This window comes from Camelus bactrianus, chromosome 1 (genome assembly GCF_048773025.1).
Source record: "Camelus bactrianus isolate YW-2024 breed Bactrian camel chromosome 1, ASM4877302v1, whole genome shotgun sequence".
Taxonomy (NCBI): Eukaryota; Metazoa; Chordata; class Mammalia; order Artiodactyla; family Camelidae; genus Camelus; species Camelus bactrianus.
The window spans coordinates 94,028,654-94,048,963 of record NC_133539.1 but is presented as its reverse complement, the minus strand read 5'-3'; the positions used below and the strand labels follow the sequence as shown (position 1 = coordinate 94,048,963).

Below are 20,310 nucleotides of genomic sequence, written 5' to 3'. Positions count from 1 at the left end.
TCACCAAGCAGCAACTGTACAAAAATATTTTCTCAATTAAAGAAGTATTATGTCCCATTGAGAAGAGTCTCATAAAGAGGTAAAATTTCTATTTTACTGAACAAAATATATAACTTTGGAAATGAATGTAGAAACGTTATGGAATATTTTGATGTTAAGTCCCTATTGAAAAAGCATATACACACATTTCAGAAAGTATCAGTTATATGCTATTAAAGAAAGATATACTGACAAATCGATTAAGTTCATGAATAAATTGGGGGTTTTTTTGATGACTTATTTTAACATTTTTTATTGATTTATAATCATTTTACAATGTTGTGTCAAATTCCAGTGTTCAGCACAATTTTTCAGTCATTCATGGACATATACACACATTGTCACATTTTTTTCTCTCTGAGTTATCATAACATTTTGTGTATATTTCCCTGTGCTATACAGTGTAATCTTGTTTATCTATTCTACAATTTTGAAATCCCAGTCTATCCCTTCCCACCCTCCACCCCCCTGGGTGATTTCTTCTTAAAGGCATAACCATTAACATTCCAAAAAAGACCAAAAGACTTAGGGGATTAAACTTCCGTTTAGTGACTGGGAAGTCAGTTGAGTTTGGGTTAAAAAAATGATTCTGTGGGTTGCAAGCCTCCTATGCTGCAGTTACTTAAAATGCTTATTGTAACAGTAATATCACAAAAATGGGGGAAAAATCTTCCTTTTGAATCTTTCTTTGAAACTTCGAAGTTTCACTAAAATCTACCTGTAAACAGAAGTGAACATACTTTACCTCTGTAGACGAATCTGGTATCCCGTACTATTACCATTGCCACAAGATTCTGCCCTTTCTGCAGCCACTCGTTCTGCAACCTGTAATTAAAATGCAGTCACAAAGAAATCATTTCTTTTAGAACAAATATCCTGAACATCTGTGAAAATCTGGAACTGCTGAAATACAATTTATTAGATTTTCATGTGAGTTAAATAAAATACAAACATATTAAAATCTGAAGTATCTAAAACTGTGTCCCTTAAGAACTGAAGACTACCCGCTGCTTATGTTTAATTTTCATTTCCTCTGAAATTCTCTCTCGTAATTACTTTCAAAGTTACTTTCTATAGGATCCTCTCTACCTTTCTGCTTTTTTAAAGAAACTGGGAAATCATAATCTAAACTTCTAACACTTGTGTATAATTTGAGAGTAAATACATGCTGATACTTTTTTTCATGTTTCTTTAATAGCGATTGATATGCTTAATTCCTAGTGCTTGGTTATACTCTTAAAGTTATGGCAGCCAAAGATAAGCTCTGGATAGATGAAATCTTATAATCCAATACAGATCTGTGTAACTAAAAGTAAGCAGCTGTTACCGTGTGATAGAACAGTGATTTATAACATTAGAAACAGAAAAATGACATTATTTTTAAAAAATAATATTTCAGAAGTAAAATTTACCAATCATTATATCCTGTATACTCTGACAGATCATCACTTCACTTCTTACTACTTATTAAACTGCCCATTCAAATATCAACAAATCTTTGGAAAACAAGCAAAAAAAATAAACCTAATTAGCATTTCTCTTTAACATCTATATATATATGCATATACTAGTGAAAATGGTAAGATCTGATTTTTAGCTTAAGTCTAGCTATATAATAGTGTTATGACAAAAATGCCTTATTTTTCACCGTTTTGTGAACTTACACCTTTTCCAGGAATATGATCCTCCCACAAAGATTACTGCTTTATTTTTAATAGTATCTCTTAAATTAAATTTATACTGTAGTTCTTCCAAAATACTGCCATAATTGGTAATGCAGTTCCTGACCACAGATTCTGAATTAAATCACTTAGAGGTGTAATAAATAGCACAATCATAAAACCAAATACAATCAGAAATCTTCATAATTTAAATTTACACACAGAATTATGTAACACTGAAATAAATGCACTATATACAGTGAATGTTATAAGAAACCCCAAACATCTTTAAAGAATATATAACTCATATTTAGCTAGGTCATCTAACTAAACACAATCCAAAGAATGTGATTTGTAATAAACATGTACTTACACCTTTTACATGACAAACCTGAAACAATGCCTTTTTTTAATGATAAATTCCCTCTTATTGAACTGCATTAAAAAATCAGATATACAGTTACTACTAGTTAGTATATTTATATATACTGAAAAAAACAAATAAAAAAACCCCAGCCAGAGAGTTGAAAGAGTACTGAATGAATCAAGTAAAATGTAAAGCATCTAATAATGGAGATCATTTGAAGCGTGTAATCAATTCTATAAACACTTAGCAGTTTTTCATTCTTTTAGTGTTATACTAAAAATTGTCTGGATTTATCATTTATCTTGAACTCCTAAATATCTAACATCAGTAAGATAGAGGTCATTCAATATTTTGGTTTTTACTACCAAGTATCTGTTAACCAAATTTTGCTTTCCCAGCAACATATCCTAAACCTAAGAATCACCCCAACCTTCAAAATCAGTAAGTTCCAGCAAGACTACACAAGGAAAATAAAAAACCAAGTGGGGAATTTTAAAAAGTGAGAGATTACGTACTGAAATGGCACTAATTCTTCTCGGCTGAGTACAAACTATCCTGCATGCAGATCCTTTTCCTCTTTCAATGTAGTTATCCAAAATGAACTGAGTAACTTGAGTGGTTTTTCCACAACCGGTTTCACCACTTATTACTGTTACCTGATGGTTGTTGATCATATTTACTAATTCCTGTTTCAAAAGGGAAAATAAGTAAGGGACGTCACATGTTGACACAGTCTGAAAAGACAGTTATCAAAATCTACCAAATTCAAGGTAATTGTTTTTAACAAGCATGTTAATACTTTTAAAATTCTGTTACATGCAATGCTGGCAGTTTGGATATCTGGATCAACCAGTTTTCAAGAGGTAAGCAGCACCAAATTATAAAAAGAACAGAGACAAGGCATGTTAAAGAAAACCACACTGACAAGAACAAGAAGAGACCACTTTTAAGTCCATGCATAAGAATTAACATTAATTAAAAAGAATGTTGACATATGGGGCTATTGCATACCAGGCTAATCCTCAGATACCTAAGTAACTACTGAAAACATTAGGGGGGTTATATAATTGATAAATATGGCTTTGTCTGCAGGACAAGTTTTGTATATTGTTTTTGAGAAGAAGGAAGTATATAATTTATTTCCTTTTAAATAATTAAAGGCAAGTTTTAAATACCTAAATCAAATGGCTAAAATTCAGACAACTGGAAAACCATCTATTTGGGAAAGATCTTAAAAATTTTAGCCTGACACTAATATTTTTAAATTAATATTCACTTTATTAACAAAACCACCCCATTACTTCAAAGGGGTGTTATGGGTTATTTTTATCTTCAAAACAATTTAAGTTGAAAATCCACCATTTAAAAATTTCTTATCTATACTAACACACCACATATATCTGAACAAGTTCCAAGTTTGAACACTGAAATTATAGCTGACAGGTACTGAGTAGAATGTGATTCGTTCATTCAACAAATATTTACTGGGGGTCTACAGAACGTCAGGCACTGTTCCCAGTCGAGCGGCACAGAGTGAACAACAGACTGTCCTCAAGAACTTGCTAGGAGGGGACGACACCTAGATGTCAGGTGGCAATCAGTGCTACGTAGAGCAAAGAAAACTCAAAATAAAGGAAGGCTGCAAGGTCAGAGGAAGATGGGAGATTATATTATTACATTATTCTATACAGGGTGACTGTATGAGGCAGTATCATAAGTTAATTAAAGCACTTATTTTCAGTAGTGCCCCAATTTTAATTAAGATATTTGATCTGTAACAACAGGTTCCTACTGTACAGCGCAGGGAACTATATTCAATATCTTATAGTAACTTTCGGTGAAAAAGAATATGAAAACAAATATATGTATGTTCATGTATGACTGAAGCATTATGCTGTACACCAGAAACTGACACATTGTAAACTGCCTATACTTTAATAAAAATACATACAAATATATATATATGTTTATATATATATAAAGATATTTGGTCTTGAATTAATTAACTGCAAGGATATTTACCCAAAGCAACTTACATGTGAAAATTCTATTTTTTAAACTCTAAAGAGTTTAATCATGGACATAAATATAAGAAAATTTCAGGAAAACTGTTTCACAACTGGTTTTTTTTTTTTTTTAAACCTTCAACAATTCAAAAGAATAAAATGAACTTCAAAGAATACCCTTTAGGGAAATGTTCATTAATTTGTATTTCCTCTTGATATAGAGCTAAAAAAATGTATTTAAGTATTTTGCAAATCAAATTAAATAGTATATATTCATTTTACCTTTTGCATTCCATATGAAGGCAGCTTTTCCCTGAAATGCTGAAATTAAAAAAAAAGTTTAATCTTCACAGAAGAAATGCAATTAAATTACAATCCTGGTAAATAGAATATATCATAAACAAACATGTTGAAGTCCAAAAGTATTTTTATACCTCACAGCTTATAAATGTCAAGACCTAAAAAAAAAGACTAAAAAAAAAAAAAAGAAGAACTAATGAACTTAGCAATGGGATCATAAACTGAGGACAGGGAATGTCTTATTAGTCTTTGGAAAATAGCATAATGACAGGCATCTAGTATGTGGAAAAACAATGTTTATCAAATAAATTATAACATAAAGAAAAAATATGGCATATTACCAAGCAGGATTAAAAAGCTGAGCTCTTAAACACACCTGGATTTTAGACTTGATTCCATTACTAGCTGTGCAATCATAGATATGACATTTAACCTAAGATTCTTTTCCCTCCTTTGCAACAGACATGCATAATCTCTTGTACAGGGGGTTGCTGAGAGGTTCAAATGATATAGTACATGTGAAGCATTTATAAGTGTCTGACCAACAGGAAGACCATCAACTGTTTTATGTTTTGCACATTTCTTCTCCTTTCTCTGAACTAGATCAGTCGCTCATCTTCAATAATATTTAAGTTCTGTCCTCCATACAAAGCAGAGACAGAAGCTAACTCTTCTTGTTCCTAAGGCTATAAAACAAGCTCTGCTCTCCACTAAAACATTCTGAATTAATTCATCTTGAAATCTCCTCTGTCCTTAAATCGTATTTTCAATCAAAAGGCATCAAAGAGCTACACAATTTGGTCCCTAGACAACCTCAGCTGATCTGTTCTAAGGAGGATATCCAACCTTCTGTGACAGTCAACAGAGCCTTTCTTTCCCACAGAAGATGTGATCCCCTGCCTTTCTCAAAAATGGCAGTACATATTTGCATACTAAAGACACAGTAGTCTGAATTCCCTCTTTTAAGAAAGAGAACGTTTTATTATATCTATCTCTAGAACATCCACAAAGTATTCAATTTTATGTTTTAACAGGAAAGGACCTCAAAATAATCTTGCCTAGCAGGGAAAGAAAATACTGGAAAAACTCAGGAGAATTTCAGCTGTCACAGTTGTGTCTTTAAGATGTTGAACACAAGCATCATATAACTTTTGAGGGATTTAATTCTAACACCTGTAAAAGGAAAAACTTGGACTGGATGTTCTAAAAGAAGAAACTTTACAATACTAACCACCTTGTCTCATGATATCTCATTAAAATGGCCTAAAGAAGTTAAACTTAAAAGAGTGATTTTTTTTTTTCCATCTGTACTACCATTTCTCAAATATTTCTTCTCACTATATAAACTGTTGTAGATGAGACAGGCTACTTAGGTGTAATTCCATTCCTACAACTTTTCTGCACTGTAGGGGGAAAAAATTCCCAGAGATTGGCTTATTGAGTAATCTCACTGATCTACATACCATGCAGGTAACTCTAAACATAAATACATTTTTATCAACTGCCAGAGAGGTAAGTAAATTTTTTTCCCATCTTGCTTTCCATTACCTGCATTTCAATATACCGAAGGTCAGTTTTTTTCTTTTGTAAATCTTCCAATAACTGTTGGTCCAAAGTTACATCTGGTTCATTTTCTTGCAAAAGATATTCAGAATCACGGTCAATATATTTGTCCCTGATTCTAAATGGCCTTTTTTCTTGATTTATTAATTTTTTTTCCTGATCCTCAATTTTCTTTACTGAGTTTGGTTTATTCTCAGCAGGAGCTTCAGTACCATATCTATTTTGACACACACACAAAACAAAAGGAAGAAAAAGATAAAAGATTAAATGAAGAGACACTCAAGCCCTGAAACAAAGCAAAACAATATGTTGTTTAATAATTTCAAAATCACCAAAATCAAAAGCCTTTATTTTTTTCTTAGTAGAGCAATTTGAAAATACTTAAATTCTTATAATGAATTCAAATTTTTCCACTATACAAAGAGACCAGATATGTTGCCATATAAGTTAGTCCTTGAGGTAGTTAAAAAAATAAAAATCCACACAATTAGTCATTCCTCCACTGCAATGATTTAGTGTTTTTCTTTATCTAATTTTCTAAGCCTTGTTTCATTTCACAACTTCAGTTTCTTCACCGTTTCTGAGCTATAAATGGTATGTTACATTACACAGTCCCAGAAAAACTACTTCTAATTTTCCCCCAATGATACAGTTCCCATGATTTTCCTAAAACAGCAGCAATTTAACTTCCTGCAGACACCCCCCACAAGAGAATTTCAGAAATACAAAGATGATGGATACGAAGAACAAAAAATAATAATGCAATAAATCTCATATCTAGATAGAGATTTAGCTCTCCTGTGGGAATAAGTCACCAAATTTTTAAATTTTTCATCAAATCTTCTTAATCTACATGAGAAAAAAGATTACTCTGAGGCGAAATTTCACTTATAGAAAAGTCTAGGGATGTTATTTTTATTATCTTTTTTCTAGCCAATGATATAAAAGAAGTATCAGTCTTTGCTCATTTTTTTAAAAGAATACTTTTTGTTTTACCCGTGATCTTCAGGAGCAAACCAGGATATTTGTGCTTCCGAATCTTTATCACTCTTAGCTTGCACAGAATGTAGCAGCTGCACGATCTGCTCTTCTCGACGTTCATCCATATGTACTACAGCTCTCTATTTCGTGCAAAGGAAAAAGCATCCTTATTGACATGAGAAAGCATGTGCAAAAGTATTTGACAACTAAAACAATTAAAGGCAAAGTAATATATGTTCAACAAACATATATAAAAGTTAAGCACCCCAAACTTGCCCTCTTGAACCAATTCCATCTCCTAGATCTAATTAATGTTAACATTTTTATCCTTCTGGACCATTTTCTACTGTATGTCTGTAAAATTAGCACTAATCTTACTGCCAAAGAAATTATATTTGTGTCCCTTAATAAAACTTTGGTTCTCTTACTTCCCACCCTCATATAATACTAATTGTCATGATCTTTCCCTATCTTAAATTTTAAAAGATACCTACAATTAAATGTATTAAAACCCAAATGTTCTGGTAAAAACAAAAGATAAAAACTGGAAATACTATCTTGGGTGCAATGAGCATTTTAAGAACATTTAAATGTCTTATAGCGTAAGGAGGAATAAACTGGAGAGTAAGAAGGCTGATCTCAGAATGAATAAATAAAATGATCAGTGCTCATGAAAATGATAATCCAAATGATGCAGCTGCCTCAGAGAATGAGATTAAATTAAAAAGAGAGAGAAAAATATGAATTACATTGTTCTCTAGGTATTGAATACATGGAAGAGAAAATATGAGTTACACTATACACAACAAGAACTTTCAAAGACTGTTCTTTTACAATCACAAATTATAATTAGCTGAACTATAAGTAAACCCAGTAGTTGAAAGATTTTTTTTCTTCAAGAGTACAGACAGGAAAGATGGCCAAGGTACTGAATGAAAACAGCAGCTGCAGACAGTATGTGCAATAGGATCTTGTTTTCATTACTATTAATTTTTTAAAAGGTTATTCACTTTTCAAATTGTATACTTTTTGCAAAATTTCTCCCAGATATAATTCTGGTGCATGGCAGATCCTCCAGAGAAGTCTATCAAATGGATGCATGAGTCTGTCTTTTACAATGAGCATGTATAACCTTGTGTTAAACCATTTTTGTCTTTCAAGAAATAAAACACACACAAAAAGAATGCAATGAGATCTTTGGGGAATTCCAGAAGACTTCTGCTGACAATTATTAAAGGATTTTCTAAAGACATCATTAGGCTCATACAATTGAAACGTCCAATAGAGCAAAATGCTAGCTGATAAGAAAGCAGTAGGAAATTACAAACTGCAGCAAAATCTATTTAGTGACAAGACACTAAAGTCCAAATTTTTCTTTTTTTATTAACTGTACTGCATAGAAATCTTTTTAAAATGGTTAATATATTAGACTAATGTATCTTTTCTCTGTAGTACAGGCTATGCCCTCTCCACTAGGACTGGAACCTTGCACCTGGTTTCTCCTGGACTCTACCCTCTGCACCGTTTGCTTTTGCCAATTTTAATCTGTAATAATTTGCTGTTAATAACAGTCACTGTGAGTACACCAGCTTTTCAGAGATTTGTGACCCCTTCTAGTGAATCATGGAACCTGAGGACAGTATTGGGAACCACCACAAAGGTTCATTACTAGAACATTTTTGCCCTATGCTTTAAATTCTCTAATGTCTTCAGCACATATTAATACTTGCTGCTCTGTGTACCTACAAAAGATAGTGATGGATTACTACATTCTTTCTTGGCCTTAGAAATTTAAGAATCCTCAGCAATACTTTGATTAAAGCCTCCTGAGAGGGAAGCCCCAGGACAGTCATTCTCAAGCACAGCTTCCTTAATTTTCACGCCCTTTCCGAACACCTCAAGGGCTCAAAGCCATAGTTTCTTTCATTCACTTTCAAAAAGGCAAAGATAAGATTAGGTAATTTTAAGAGTGATTTCTTTTCCACTGAAGCTCATTCACACTAAAGCATTTCTTCAATCAAACAGGAATTTACATTTTGAAACTTCTACCTCTACTAGCATCTTATTCTATGAATTTTAGATATCCACAAAAAGGCAGGATGACTGAAAAATGAAACAGCTCCTGAAAAATTTATACTTTTAAATTAAAACACAGTTTACATTTTTAAAAATAAATTATTTTGAATGAGGTTCTCTGCACAATGAGGTCCACAGGCTGTGGGCAGTTAATGTGGGAATGCTTAAGTTCCAAATCTGGATCTGGCCTTTCTTTGCAGGCTGCCTCTCTCCTAACGTTCCTCCAGCTCCACTGTCCTTCACTCTACCTCACCCCCTCTGCCTGAAGAATCTCAGACACACATTTTATATTTCATGGCTAATATATTTTTATCCAGGTATTTGATTTTTTTGATCAGTTCTCTGGCGTTCTGGACATCCTCAAATAATCTTTCTGCTTCTAACTATAAATTCCTGGCAAAGGCGATCTCAATGATGCCCAGCAAATTGTCCATCTCATCAGCTTCTAATTATCAGCAACTGTTTCAAACCTTCCCCATTCTCTGTACCACCCCCATGCCACTTTCCTGTTCACCCTCAATATTTCACACGCAAGATTTCATGAAGAAAACAAAACCGAAAGGAAAAGTCCTCAACTGCTTGCCACCAAACCCACACCCACCTGTCTCAGAACCCATCTTTTGCTCTTTTCCTTTCTGCTAAATTGGAAGAGGAGTCCACTTTCCCACTTAAGGCTAATCTTTCTACTAAAGCCCTGCAGCCCACTCCCTTCCACCCAAGGCTAACTCCTATTGAGATTTATCTTCTCGCTCTCTAGCAGTCTTCAGGTTGTATATCAATATATACAAAATATGCTTCTTTCCAGATATAAAGTAGAAATGTATTTCTATGGCCATGTGACTGTGAATGGGAGTTTCTAAGAATTAGGGGCAATTTACTGTATTTCCTCCCTGCTGCCACCAAAAAGTAACACTCCAGATGGGTGGAGGCTCTGTGCACCTCATTCTCATAATGAGAACTCTCAAGTGAACTCCAATGGTCAAGCAATGTGAGGAGAAAGCAAACCTTTGTTGCTATAAGCCATTAAGATCTGGGGACTGTCTACAACTACGGCATCATAATTTAGTCTTCTCTGATTTACTTTTCCTCTCCACTGGCTCCTTACCATCAAGTACATCAACTTGAACACAAATCTCTCCAACTGCCTGACAGTGCCCCATGTCTCTATTTCCCCTTCACCAGCAACCCCACTGCAATCTGGCTTTTACTTGCACCAATCCACAAAAAGGGCTCTCACCAAAGTTACCAATTATCTTGCTGCTAAGTCCAGGACACTCTGACCTCTTATCTTACTTGACATCTGTGCAATGTTTGCCACCACTACTTCTCTTCTTAATCCACTCTTTTCTCCCTAAGCAATACGCCTGGATTCCATCCATCTCCTTACTTTTCTCTTCTCTGGCTGCTTCTTCCTAGATTCTTTTGCAAACTTCTCTTCCTTGGCTCATACCTTACATTTTCTTGTACTACACGGAACAGACTGAGTGATCTGCAGACCAGCAGCACTGACATCACCTGGGAGCCTGTTAGAATAATTGAATCTCTGGCCCCACCCCAATTCTACATTTTTACAAGATGCCAGGTGATTCAGGTTTGAGAAGCAGTGGTCTACAGAGTTCAGGCCTGCGTCCACTCCTCTTTCACTTCTATATCCCAACTACTATCCAAAGGCCCACAAACTTTCAAACGTTCACCTGAAGTCTAGATTCCTCTAGGCGTCAGGTCCACGTAGCCTTCTACCCCTTGAAATCACCAACTGTATGCTCTATACTATCAGACTCAGTATCCTTAAGCTGAGTCTGTTGTCTTTCTCCATCAAGCTTATTCTTCATATAGTCATTAAAGTGCCATTCATTCACACCTCTTTCCCCTTCCCTCCAGATAAAATCATTGACTCTGACTCTAAATCACTTCTAGCTGTCCACTTCCCTCTATCTCCACTGCCTGTGTCCTAATTCAAGCTGTCATTTTCCACCTTAACGACTGCAAGATCTACTTAACTGGTCTCCCTATTCCAGGACTGCCTCTTTTTTTATTGCTACCCAGAGTAAATTTAAACACAATGCAATTATTTCATTTTTTGCTTAAACGTTTTAATGGCCTGCTAGAGCTCTTAGGGAAAAGTCAGTAAATTTCAAAGCCTGTTTATTTTCTGGTCCAGGACCTTTCATACTGCCATCTGTAAAATTAAAGGAACATGACCAGTATTAAAAAAGAGGGCAGAAAAGTAAAACCAACAACAACAAAAGCCCCAGGGCAATGTACAGGTAATTAAGTATTAATATTATTTTATAAAACTTTTGTTCAGTTATACACCTGTGAGTACTGGGTTGCAAATTAAAATATATTCTTTTTTATGGGAAGTGGTCAAAAGTGTGAGTCACTGCTCTACCCTCCTCACTACTCTCCACACCCATGCCTTGTCTCAGTTCCCTGAACACGTTCTTCTGACCCTGATAGGGTTTTTAGAAAGTTACTCTGTACATCCTTTAACACTAATTACTCAGTTATTCTTCCAATTTTAAGATGACTTAGATGTGCTTCCAATAACTTTTAAAAAAAAAAAGTTTGCTCAATGAACAAGTTAATTTTTTGGTTGTCAAAGAAATACGCTGTTTTTTTTTTCTTTAAAGAGAAGTGTATAATAAGTTGTGAAGATAAATGGATAATGCCCTCTCCCCATTCAACAAAAATGACACAGATAAAAGAAAAGTAAAGAAATGGAACGATTTAAATGGCGATTCTACACTCTGTATCTAATATGAAAGATGCTTTTAAAGTTACTAAAAAGTGTTCTAAAGCTTATGTTAAGAAAACTTCGGATTAATCACATATATACACATAATAATAATTATTATTTTTATTGTAATCATCAGAACGGACCACTCAGGGAACTTTAATGTCTCCTTTACTACAACTCTTCAGGATACAAATCAAATGAACACTTACCAACCTGAAGAGAAGAGACTAAGCCAAATCACCTCTTGAAATTCCTTCCACTTCTAGGATCCTAGGTTTCCTTCTCAAAGAGAAGCTGCTAATTAGCAGAAACCTCCCAAGCCCAACGTAAAATCAAAAAACCTTAGTTTGTGCCTATTTTAATACTAAAACTGAAAGCTGGACTACTTTTCTGAAGGATCTATATTCAAAATAGTGCTTGATGGTTTCCGCGCAAGCCTGTATCTTATGTATTAAGCAGCTAGAGTTCATCAGGCAAAGAAGTTCAGTTAAAGTGACATTAATTATTTTAAGGGAAAGGGTAGCCAAAGATACTATGACAGTGACACCCCAATAAAGTTACTTTCGGTTGGACCCTGAATTTAACATTTGTTTTGTCCCCGGCTCTCATGTCTTAGAAGCGAAAGTGTACACCCGGCCCGCATAAATCTCAACTGCTTCAAGTGAGATGCTCATGGCCAACGGTAACCGCTTTAATATCCGCTACAGAAAGATTTACCACCTGCAGTTCATAAAGCACATGCAGCAGATAAAAAACAAAGTTAAAAAACAAAAGAAAAAAAAAAGGGGCGGCAGGATGGAAAACAAAACCTGTCCTGCCTCATTTCCCTCCACTACCGAGTCTCAGATTACCTCCTGCCTCTCGGCCTCCTTGTTCTTCTGTCCTTGTTTCCTCGCGTACCACAAGCCGATTTCGCGGCCTTTCAGGTGCCCGGGATGTCGGCCTCGGCCGCCTCGACCACCCCCTCCTCCTCCACCGCCGCCACCTCCGGAGCCTCGGTTCCCCGAATGGCCTCCTCCATGGCCCCCTCCGTAGCTTCCTCCATAACCCCCGCCGGAGCTGCGGGGCCCGCCATCGCGGCCCCAGTTCTGATGGTAGTCATAGCTCATTGTCCCAGCGGACTTCAACCCGTGACAACCTGCAACCGCTGGAAATGGCGACCGGGCCCGGAAGCGGGTGCGCGTCCACTTCCGCTTTGCTTCCGGCGCCCAGCGCGAGGGGGAGGGACATTGAGCGTCACAAGCAGCTATTTCCGGTGACGTCAAGGGCCGCCAGCCTTGTGGGTCCCGGGATCCGCGCAGGTGAAATCCCTTTTGTTACGCCTTCAGTTGTTTACTTTTGTACCTTTGGAGGGATAGCCAGCAGGTGGCTCGCAGGTTTTCTTTCCCGATGCCCAACATGTGAGGAAACGGATTTTGGATTTTACTTTCTTATTTCTCCTGATAAGATCCAGAGTTTGCTTCCTTTAGGCCCTGTAAACGTCATAGGCACAGTAAGAGAACCTGTGGATCGAATACTTTGTCTCCTAAACTCCCTAAAGGAGTGAAATGAGTGCACTATTTTTCTTTAAATAGCTATGGCATGAAAACAGCCAAGCACCTGTTTCAAACATGTAATTTAAGTATAGAAATGTCCGTGCCTCTTTTAAAGGATTATTGTTATTTGCTACCTTTATCCAAAAGCTAAGCTGAGCCTGCCTACCCAAATTCAGTGCATAGCACTTAGGCAATTTAAATGAAACAGCAGTTGAAGATTCCTATGAAGCCATCCATTACTGATTGACCAGAACACTTTGAATGTCTAGCACACCCTGTTCTCGAATAATCAATTGACTGGGCCATACAGGTTTGAAAGTTTACAAGGGAATATCCAGTTCATTTACACATGTAACTGATTTAAAGGTGATAGGGATACTCACTGAACAAGACAAGTATGGCATCAGCTTTCATTTGCTTATAGTCTTGAGAAGATAAAGACTGAAGAACAATGTGTTATGAGTTAAGAAAGGAGAGTGCCTATAAAGGGGGTCCAGAATATATCTCTATGGCATAAAAATTATTTTGAGCAGAGGCATTTGAGTTCCTGAAGTCTCTAATCTGCCTAATAGCAGAGTCTCCCAAAACAATTCAGAACCCTATTGTCATAAATCTCTTCCTTCGGAGAGGAACTAGGCAAGATTGACTCTTACCACTGGAGACTGCAAACCAGCACCACATGTAAAAAGACATTGTAACAAAATTATCATATCTTCCATTTATTCTCATAAGAGCCCATTTATCTTTCCTAAAAGTCATTTGTTTTCCCATAAATACCTTTCTCCTTCTCCCTGTAAGATGATATATAAGCCCCAAGTTCTAACCTGTGCTTTCAGTCACATTTTTCTGTGAACTTCCATAGGAATGTGATTAAATGTTTTAGTTGTGATAAATCTGTCTTTTGTCAGTTTAATTTGCAAGTCCCGGAAAACTAAACATAGGAGGGTAGAGGAAAAGTTCTCTTCACCTAATAGCCATGATATGTTATAGCAAAAAGAATTTAATTTTGGAGTCAGGTTAGATCTCTAAAGAATGAGAGGGAAAGCAGTGACTTTTGAGATAAGTAGACTCTAGCCAAACTAAGGGGGAGGGAAGACAATTATTACAGGTGGATGTAACAATGTGTATGAAGAAGGATGATAAAACATTGAAGAGTGAGAAAATTCTACACTGAAATTTAAGCAACTGATAGTGAAGGCCAAAGAGATAGAAAGGAGTCTGATCATGAAAGACCTTATATGCCACAGAAAGAACAATAATACATTTTAAGTAGGGGAGTGATTACTTTGGCTGCTTTGAGTAGAAAGGAATGGAGGAGGCAAAAGTAGATGTTAAGAGACTGGTTAACAGGCTGTGATGTAGGGGAGACAAAATGGGATGACAGAGTAAGATAGGATACGGGAAGGGCTGGAGTTAAAAGATATCAGGAGATAAAAATTGTCAAGATTTGATGGTTCACTGGATGTGAAGAATTAGAGGGAAGGGTCAAATGATTTCCGAGTTTAAAATCTGAAAGATGACCAAATGGGAAAGTACCATATCCTGAGATGAGGAACATAGGATGAGAAGGATTGGTGGGGGGGGGGGGGGATTTGGGAAGAGGGTTGAGTTATTGTATTTAATTAATACTTGTAGAGTTTGAGACACGTATGAAACATACAAATTGAGATGTCTAGAAAGCAGTTGGTTATATGAGTCAAAGTTGCAGAGAGCAGACTGAAATACATTTGGGAATTCTTGGCAAATATTAAGATAAATATTAAGATGAATAGTTCCAACAAATGTACCCATTGGGCGCACCTGATATGACAAGTATGTGAATTATTCAGTAAGTAAGACTGAGTAGTCATACTGGAGTTGGTAGGGGGAAATGAGAAGGGAATATTGTGGACTGTTGGGTGAGAAGATGTAATAGACTGAATGTGTCCCCTCAAAAACCATATGTTGAAGCCCTAAGCCCCAATGTGGCTGTATTTGGAGATGGTTCCGTAAGGAAGTAATTAAATGAGGTCATAAAGGTGGGGCCCTAATCCAATAGGAGTAGTGTCCTTAAAAGAAAAGACACCAGAGAGCTCACTCTCTCTTTCCTCAGAAGAAAGGCCATCTGAGGACAGAGATTGTCTACAAGCCAGGAAGAGAGCTCTTACCAGGAGCCAAATCAGTCAGCACCGTGATCTTGGATTTCCCTGCCCCCAGAAACTTGAGAATAAACTTCTGTTCTTTATGCCGCTGAGGCTTAAGCCTGCAGTATTTTTTTACGGCAGCCTAAGCAGACTAGTACAGAGAGTAAGGCGGAGAAGAGAACTAGCATTTATTCGTCACTTAGTATTAGCTAGGTAGCGGGTTAGGTGATTCACATTTGTAGTCAGCAGAATAATGACCCCCAAAGATGTTCATGTCTTAATCCCTGGAACCTGTGAATATGTTACATTACATGACCAAGAGAAATTAAGTTTGCTAATCAACTGACCTTAAAATGAGGACATTATCCTGGATTATCTGGATGGGTCCCATGTAAGGGTCCTTCAAAGTGCAAAAGGGAGACAGAAAAGTTTATAAAGGTGTGTTATAAGGACTCAACCAACTTTTGTTGACTTTGAAGATGGAGGAAGGGGGCCATAAACCAAGGAATTCAGGTAGTCTCTTGAACTGGCAAAAAAAAAATGGATTCTCCCCTAGAGCCTCAGAAAGGAACACACCCTGCCAACCCCTTGATCCTTGATTTTAGCCCACTAAGGATCCTTTTCAAAAATTGTACACTAAAGAATTGTAAGGTAGTAAATTTGTGTTAGTTAAGACTGTTTTGCAGTAATTCATTGTGGCAGCAACAGGCAAGCAACTAAATTCTATATTGCACACAATCCTCATGACAATCCCAGACAGAGAGGTAGTGGTATCTCAATTTTTTTGTAAATTGTATTGTTTCTCTTAACCTTATTTTTGTTGATCCTAAACAGAATCTTAGTCATAAATTTAAAATTACTAATTTTTCCTAACTCCTTCAGCATGAAGTAGTATGGAATTGCTTGAGGCTATTGCTTTAGGCAGACGTTTTAGAACAAATGTCACTGTAGTCAAAACCTGCACAAGGAAGATTTTTCAAAGAAAGATTAGAAAAATACTGGTATGAAGAAAAGTGTCAGTTGTTACTTGGGTTTTGACTTTTTCCCCTGCCTTGGTAGGAATCACAAGAGGAGAAAGTCTCAGCTGGTAAGGAACACTCATTTAACTGCTGTTGCTTCTACTCAACTCTGCCTTCCAAATCCTGTGCAAATGTCTCTTATTGGCAGTTGCTAAATCTGAATCTTGCTGTCAGCAGAGACTGGAACATATAGTTTTCAGTCTTATAGTTTCAGTAATACATGGAGGACTTTAGAAACATTGAGATATTCCAGAGTGTTAACAGAAAATAGATGCCAGAGGTAATTTTCTCCCCTAAAGTTACAGATTCTATAGATAGACATTTGAGAAATGTGTAGGGGGTGAAGGTGTAGCTCAGTGGTAGAGCGCATGCTTAGCACGCATAAGGTCCTGGGTTCAATCCCCAGTATCTCCTATAAACATAAATAAATAAATAAACCTAATCATCCCCTCCTCCCCAAAATAGAAATGTGAACTTTTTTTAGTTACTTAGGAAATCGTCTTTATTTACTGAATTGGAATACAATTTTGTCACCATCTCTGCTGCTAACCCTAGTCCTAGCCAACATCATCTCTAACCCAGACTATTAAGATAGCTTCCTGACTGTTCTTTCTCTAATCATGTTTGTTCCTGTACAGTCTTTCCCCACTGACAGCAGTGATTTTGAAATCAGATATGTCACTGCTTTGTTGAACCCTCCAATGGCTTTCCTCCTCATTTAGATAAGGTCCCATACCTGGTCTACAAGGCCCAAATGATATACCTCTTCCTGCCCTTATCTGGTTGTCTTTATCTCCATCCACTTTTCTCCCCCTCATTCATCTGCATTCACATTGATCTCCCTGATGGTTTCACAGAATACAAAAGGCACACTCACACTTCTGGAATCCTGCTCTTCCCTTTGCTGGGACTGATTTCCCTAAATAATTACACAGCATGTTTCCTCACTATTTGAGTCTTTAATGAACTGTTACATTATCAGTGCAACCTTACTGACTAAAGTACTTGAAAAAGCACTCCTTCCATCTTTATCCCTTTATTCTAATTCTTCTTAGCATTTTTATTACCTTTGGTACCTATTTACTGTCAGAATACTTAGCATTATATGCGTGTGTTTGTGTGTGTAAATGTATAGTGAAGAACTTAATTCCATCCAAAGAGAGGGCTGGCCTTTGCCCTTCCAAGGAGGTCATCTGTAAACCCTTGGAATATCACGCCTGATTGGAGTGACTTTGTTTGTCTGGGGGCCTTGGACCATCCAGATAGTAACAGTATGACTTAGGATGGAGGCTTTGACTTACTCATTCCATATTAGCTTGACCTCCTGAGGAGCTGGAAATTCTTGTGAGCAGTCCGCCATGCCTCCCCTACTCCTACCATGGCGGAGCGCCTTTGATGACTGGACACCGAGACTCAGATGAGCTTCCTTGTTGGCAGTACTCCATGTGTGTGGTCACACATGGATGCCAGGAAAGTAACGCTGTCCATGACTCCTTGGGGAGAGGAAAACAGAAGCTCCACTTTTGGGCTTTTTGTGGATTCTGCTGTGTGTGCTTCTTCCCTTGGATGATTTTGATCTATATTCTTTTCTTGTAAAACACCACAAGTGTGAGTATACAGCTATCAGTGAGTTCTGTGAGTCCTTCTAGTGAATTATTAAAACTGATAGTGGTTTGGGGAACACCCTGAACTTGCAATTGATGTCAGAAGTGAGGGAAGTCTAGTGTGGGCTGTGTGCTCCACATTTGCAGCTGGCTCAAGCTCACAGTATATATATTTGTTTTGGTTTTGTTTGTGCTTATAATCCTAAGTACCTAGAACAATTTTTAGCATGAAATAGGCATTTGTTAAGTATTATGATGAATAAATGAATGAAAGTAGCGAAATAGTATAAGAAATTAAGAGAAAATCTATTTATGAAATCCAATACTACAGAACTATATTGAGAAAAAACTTCCAAATAACATGTAACCAAGTCTCTTTTTTTTTTTTTTAATTATATTCTAAGTAATATTGTGATGTTTTCTGTCTGCAAAATGGTTGCCTCTGTCAGTCACAACTCTTGGAAATCTTTGGGATTATATAGTATGTGTTTATATTATTGGGGGATTTTAGGGATTATGCCTTTTCAGTTTATAGAAGCCACCACCAGATGGTGATATTTTTATGAGATAACAAGTAGTTTTTGTCTTTGGTACATCAATTTATAAAGAAAAGAGATAAACTATGTGAAATAGAGTATTTATTAATAATAAGGACAGTATAACAATGCAAGGGTAAGATATTTAAATATAACATGAGATGTCTATAAGGGTATTTCCTACACCAGAAGTACATTTTTATAATCATAATCACACTGCGAGTAAGTAGACTTTATACTGAAGTAGCCGACCCTTCCCCTCTCTTAGCAGGGATTGGGAGGAGTCATTCATGCTTAGCCATAGCCCTCTGTAGATTTTTCTTGTAGATCCAATTACTGTTGGCTTGGAGTTTGAAGCGTTACAGGTTAGTAATGTGATGCTGATTAGCCTCTTAATCTATGGCTTTGGCGAAATAATCCTGGTATTGCATCAATGTAGCAGAACTTCTAAGTGTATCCATTATATAGTTAATTCAGCAACCCAGGGCAATTAAATGCTAATATCCTAGGTTGTTTTTTTTTTTGTATTTTGTTTTCAGTTTCTCCAGCATAGGCCCAAGTCCGGTGAAAAGAAAACAGAACACAGGGATATGTATATTATATAAATATATATATATATTATATAATATACATATATATATACTTTATATAATATACATATATATATACAAATATACATATATAAAATACCAGAGAAAAGGGGTATTACTGTCTTACAATTCTTGTGTTCTTTAAATCTTGATTTTCATCATCTCCTCTCCACTCAAAATCTGTGCAGTTATAAAGGATTTGTCCTCATTTTTTCCTTCAGTTTTATTATAATTCTCTTTCTCATTTCTTTGCTGCCAGGATTGTACTTTAAACAACAAAGTACCTTTTCTCTTTCATACAATTATACATCTAAATTTAACATATCAAAGCTTGTCTTTTACAAAGCATTATTAGAATAGTCAATTCAACCTTTGCTTTTGTAACAGACATTTAACGCTGTTGATTTATAACATCAGAACTGGCCATGTGTCATTATGTCAAATTAACCCTCAAGTTTGGGGATAAAAAGTACTTTTAAATTAAATATATTTATAATGAGAATACATCTGGATTTGAATTTATATGTTATGCATTATTCAAGGCTTTCTTTGCAAGTATTACTAATGACATTACATTTGCATCCCAAGTTTTGATAATGATATATTGAGAAGTTAGATAAGAGATAGGAAAAGTCTATTGCAATAATTATTTTGAAAATGACTTCTTGGTAAGCAAAACTGTCTTCTAAAGGTGAAACAATCTGAAAGCCCATGTCAAGTAATTTAGAATTTTGACTCAATATAATGAAACAGAAGCCAAAATAAAGCATTTAAAAAATAGTTCACTCAGCCTGAAAATAATAAATAATATATGTGAGTCAGGTTAGAGTGTACAAAGTTTAAAACCATGTAAAGTATCAACTCTTAATAATTTTGGAAAATAAACATTTAAGTAATACATTTAATGTATGTTAACAGAATGATTAGAATAAAGCAATTTGAGGAAAAATTGCTTCATAATTTTTCAAATATACATTACTAATACTCTGACAAGGTGATTCTTGCATTTTTGCAATATAACACATTTAAAAATTAGTCTTGAAGTGCATACCTCACAATCACTTAATAAAATACACTGAGTTATTTCTTTGCTTGAGATACACATCCTTGGAAAAGAAATGAAAAAGCACCTAAATTTGGAATAATATTTGAACTAAAATTTTCTGTGCT

General features: G+C 35.9%; 1 protein-coding gene across 1 annotated transcript in view; it reads right to left on the bottom strand.

The window, feature by feature from the left end:
- DHX36 (DEAH-box helicase 36) overlaps positions 1-12,900 on the bottom strand; it is a 42,819-nt gene extending 29,919 nt beyond the window's left edge. Inside the window, exons 1-6 of the mRNA XM_010952015.2 lie at positions 12,585-12,900; positions 6,933-7,057; positions 5,922-6,153; positions 4,356-4,394; positions 2,583-2,753; positions 785-864 (exon numbers count right to left, since the gene is read on the bottom strand). Coding sequence (XP_010950317.1) covers positions 785-864; positions 2,583-2,753; positions 4,356-4,394; positions 5,922-6,153; positions 6,933-7,057; positions 12,585-12,842 — 905 coding nt within the window. The 5' untranslated portion in view covers positions 12,843-12,900. The remainder of the gene's footprint in view (positions 1-784; positions 865-2,582; positions 2,754-4,355; positions 4,395-5,921; positions 6,154-6,932; positions 7,058-12,584) is intronic.
- Positions 12,901-20,310: the final 7,410 nt, after the last annotated feature.